The sequence below is a fragment of the Podarcis gaigeae genome (genome assembly GCF_964106915.1).
Source record: "Podarcis gaigeae genome assembly, chromosome: 4".
In the NCBI taxonomy this organism is placed as follows: domain Eukaryota; kingdom Metazoa; phylum Chordata; class Lepidosauria; order Squamata; family Lacertidae; genus Podarcis; species Podarcis gaigeae.
The window spans coordinates 105,333,886-105,338,668 of NC_139677.1; the positions used below are offsets into that span (position 1 = coordinate 105,333,886).

The window sequence follows — 4,783 nt, forward strand, 5'->3', positions numbered from 1 at the left end:
GTGTGTCCATTGCTTCTAAATCCTAAAAGAACCACTGCCCCTGTCAGGAAAATTTGTATGGTCAGCAGCACCTGACAGCAAGCTCTGCTACCCTGGGGCTTTGGGTTAGTTTTGAGAGGATAGATTTATCATTTCTAAGTCTTTTTAATTTCATTTGCCCTATTTTATCCCCCAGCCATTTGATTGTCTTAGATTGTGCGTTCCTAAAGGATGGGACTAATAATAATAATAATAATAATAACTGTTGGAGGACACTCTGAGCTGAATGGGACATAAATGGAATGAATGAATGAATGAATGAATGAATGAATGAATGAATGAATGAATGAAAATGCTAGCCTTCATCAGAAGCTGGGTAGAATTTCTCTGGAATCCACTGTAAACTTCCTCTGCTATCTAGACCAAGTTCCTGCTTACATGCATTTACTGCCGAGGTAGCCTCTAATTTAAAGCACAAACAAAGGTAAAACAACAACAAAAGGAAGCCACTCAGCATAAATGACAGGTCTTTTCAAGATCACTAAATAACATCAACTAGTTCTCCTGATTCCGATGGAACAGAAAACTGGTAAGCATCATCATCATCATCATCATCATCATCATCATCTGTGTGTCATCTCCTTCCAGATTCAATAACTTAGGACACGGAATGCTTCTGTATTTTCAAGATTCAGCTTCAGTTTATTGAACCAGGCACCACTCTGATACCTCAACTTCTTCTTTTGATTCTGGTGAAACAGAGAGAAAGAGCAGGTTGTCAAACACCTGCCGATGGCACTTCACTCCAAACCTCCTTGTCACAGAATCATAGAATTGTAGAGTTGGAAGTTCACCTAAAGGCCATCGAGTTCAACCCCCTGCTATGCAGGAGTCACAGCTGAAGAATCCCTGACAGGTGGCCAGTAAGAGAAAACTGTACTGGGTCTTCCAAATGGACCAGGAATGAGCCCATATATAGAGAAGGATTCCTTAGATCTGGGTGGTTATGGAAGTTCACAGTGTGGAATCTTCAGAAGGATCTTCGCAACCACTTGGGGGTGAAATGGAGCAGAACAAGGACTGTCATCTGTAGTGCTCAAAATCACCATAGCAAGGGGTCTTCTTGACACATCCATGCTTCTAGTATTGAGGAGGAAAATATCCATGAAGAAGAAAAATAGAGGGAGCAGGAGATGGGAGCTTGTACCCGATGATTCATCGGAGAGACATCCCACATCCTGCAGAGGGATCACCATATGCTTCATGATGTTGGAACTGATAAAGGAATGATTTATTTTTTTAAAAAAAAGTTAATTGAAGTAAGTTCTTATCAGCACTTAGTTCTGCAAAATGCCCGCCCTATTCGGTGACGTATCTGTTTCGTCTTCACCCCATAGACGATTGGGTTCAGCACTGGAGGCACCAGAAGGTGGACATTGGCCATCACAGTATGGATGTTGGAGCCGTGCGTCTTACCAAACCTGTGAACCATGGACAAGCCAATGAAGGGCACATAGAAAAGGAAGACAGCACATATGTGGGAGAGGCACGTCCCAAGAGCCTTGATGCGTGCCTCTTGGCTTAAACTCAGGGCAGCCTTCAGGATGAAGTAGTAAGACAAGGAGATGAGCAGGGAATCCAGCCCGATGGCGAAAATGATGACCACGAGTCCATAGATGATGTTAACCTTGATGCTGGCGCAGGCTAGCTTCATGACATCCTGATGCAGGCAGTAGGAATGGGAGAGAACGTTGGACTTGCAGAAGGGCAGCCTCTTAATGAAAACGGGCAAAGGGGCCATCAGGGCTGCTCCACGAAATACGGCCACCAGTCCTATTTTAGCTATCCTGGGCGTGGTGAGGATAGACGAGTGGTTCAGTGGGTAGCATATGGCGATGTAGCGGTCGAAAGCCATAGCTAGCAAGATGGTGGATTCCATTCCAGAGAGGCTGTGGATGCAGAACATCTGGACCAAGCAAGCGTCGAAGGCGATGCTGGTGGATCTGAACCAGAATATGGCCAACATCTTGGGCACGGTGGACAGGGTGATCATGATGTCAATGGCTGCCAACATGCAGAGGAAGAGGTACATGGGCTCGTGGAGGCTGCGCTCCGCTTGGATGATGTAGATGATGGTGCAGTTGCCCAGGATGGCCAGCAGGAAGAGGAAGCATAGGGGGAAAGCCAGCCAGAAGTGAGATGCTTCCATGCCTGGGAAGCCGACTAAAATGAACATGGCAGTGGTGACGTTGCCTTGATGGAAAGAGGACATGGTCAGTGCCTCTGTGTTCCTTCTGCATTCAGTGAGCACTGAAACACAAGGAGCGGGTATTCTTTTTTATTGTATTAATTTATTATTATCTTTCAGTATGCTTTTTACTATGTTTTATCATTGATGTGTTTTTAATGTTGCACACTGCCCTGGGATCTTTTGATAAAGGGCTGTATATTAATTGAATAAATAATCATTTCCCCCTTCAGGTAGTACTGTGTAGCCAGTTGAGAACGTTACAGAATATGTGGTTCTATGCATTGTGGAGAAGTTGGAGAGCAGCCTCGGGAGAGCTCCTCACACCCCTTTTTGGCCCATCTCCTGCACAACAACCCTGCAGTGCTGCCAACTGGATCTGACTATACAGCCGTCACCACTCTCCCAGTCATCCAACAGGTGATGTCCCTACAGAGTGGAGGTGGGCAAATGTTGTCCCCATCTTCAGAAAGGAGGGAAAGGAAGGCCCAGGTAACTACCGACTGGTGAACTTGACATCGATACCACAGAAGCTCCTAGAAAAGATAATTCAAGTTGGTATGTGAGCATTTAGAAAAGGGTGCTGTGATTACTAAGATTTCTCAAAAACAAGTCATGCCAGACCAATCTGTTTGTTTTTAAAATTTTTATGGAATTACAAACTTGGTGGATCAGGGAAATGCTGTGGACATAGTGTATCTTGATTTCAGTAAGGCTTTTGACAAAGTCCCCTGTGATATTTATGTGAAGAAGCTGGTAAAATGCGGGCTGAACAGGGTAACTGTTAGGTGGATTTGACAGTCTAAACCTGAACAGGATTCCTTCATGGTTCTTCATCATCCTGGGGAAAGTGACAAGAGGGGTGCTGCAGGGTTCTGTCCTGGGCCTGTTGTTGTTCAACGTCTTTATAAATGACTTGGATGAAGGAACTGAAGGGATGCTCATCAAATTTGCAGATGACACCAAACGGGGAGGGGTAGCTAATGCTGCAGAATCAGAATTCAAAATGACCTTAACAAAATGAATTCCAGTAGGGACAAATGTAAACTTCTGCACTTAGGCAGGAAGAACCAGATGCACAAACATAAGATGAAGGAAACCTGGCTTACTAGCAGTACATGTGAAAAGGATCTAGGGATCTTGGTGGACCACAAGCTTAACATGAGTCAACAGTGGGATGAAGCAGCAAAAAAGGCTGATCACCGAAGAATTAATGCTTTTGAATTATGGTGCTGGAGGAGACTCTTGAGAGTCCCATGGACTGCAAGAAGATCAAACCCATCCATTCTTAAGGAAATCAGCCCTGAGTACTCACTGGAAGGACAGATCCTTGCCAATCATGAGGCTCCAAGACTTTGGCCACCTCCTGAGAAGAGATGACTCCCTGGAAGAGACCCTGATGCTGGGAAAGATGAAGGGCACAAGGAGAAGGGGACGACAGAGGACGAGATGGTTGGATAGTGTTCTCGAAGCTACCAGCATGAGTTTGACCAAACTGCGGGAGGCAGTGGAAAACAGGAGTGCCTGGCATGCTCTGGTCCATGGGGTCACAAAGAGTTGGACACGACTAAACAACAACAACAACAACAACAACAGGCTGCATCAAGGGACGCGGGTGGCGCTGTGGGTTAAACCACAGAGCCTAGGGCTTGCCAATCAGAAGGCTGGTGGTTCGAACAGGGTGAGGTCCCGTTGCTCGGTCCCTGCTCCTGCCAACCTAGCAGTTTGACAGCACGTCAAAGTGCAAGTAGATAAATAGGTACCACTCTTGCAGGAAGGTAAACAGCGTTTCCATATGCTGTTCTGGTTCACCAGAAGCAGCTTAGTCCTGCTGGCCACATGACCCGGAAGCTGTATGCCGGCTCCCTCGGCCAATAAAGCGAGATGAGCGCCGCAACCCCAGAGTCAGCCATGACTGGAACTAATGGTCAGGGGTCCCATTACCTTTACCTAGGTTGCACCAATAGAAGTCTAGTGTCCAGATCAAGGGAGGTAGTAGTTCCACTCTATTCTGCCTTAGTCAGACCACACTTGGAATACTGTGTCCGATTCTGGGCACCAGAATTTAAGAAGGATGTTGACAAGCTGGAAGGTGGGCAGAGGAGGTTCTGGAAACTAAGCCTTATGAGGAACGGTTGATGGAGCTGGGTATGTTTAGCCTGGAAAAGAGGAGATTGATTGGAGATATGAGAGCCACCTTCAAATATCTCAAGGGTTGTCCCATGGAGGAGGGAACATGCCTGTTCCTGGAGGGGAGGACTCAAACCAATGGCTTCAAGTTGCAAGAAAGGAGATTCTGACTAAACATTTGGAAAAAAACTTTCTGACAGTAAGAGCTGTTTGAGAGTGGAACAGACTCCCACAAGAGGTGGTGGGCTCTCCTTCCTTGGAGGCTTTTAAACAGAGGCTGAATGGACATCTGTCCTGGATGCTTGAGCTGAGATTCCTGCACAGCAGGGGGTTGGACTGGACCTTCCAACTTCTATGAAGATATCCTCCGTTGTGTAATTCAAGATCCAATTAAAACATGACAAGATCACAAATTCTGCTCAGAAA

The 4,783-nt window shown here is 46.1% G+C and overlaps 1 protein-coding gene across 1 annotated transcript; it reads right to left on the minus strand.

The window, feature by feature from the left end:
* Positions 1–625: 625 nt before the first annotated feature.
* On the minus strand, positions 626–3,475 carry LOC310843659 (olfactory receptor 51E1-like). The gene has a single exon (XM_083737295.1). It carries the CDS (start codon positions 2,249–2,251, stop codon positions 1,310–1,312), a length of 942 nt encoding a protein of 313 aa, XP_083593421.1. The 5' UTR covers positions 2,252–3,475; the 3' UTR covers positions 626–1,309.
* Between the last annotated feature and the right edge of the window lie 1,308 nt (positions 3,476–4,783).

Excerpts from the sequence above, each read along its gene's own strand:
- LOC310843659 (XM_083737295.1), bottom strand. The coding sequence starts at position 2,251 with ATGTCCTCTTTCCATCAAGGCAACGTCACCACTGCCATGTTCATTTTA.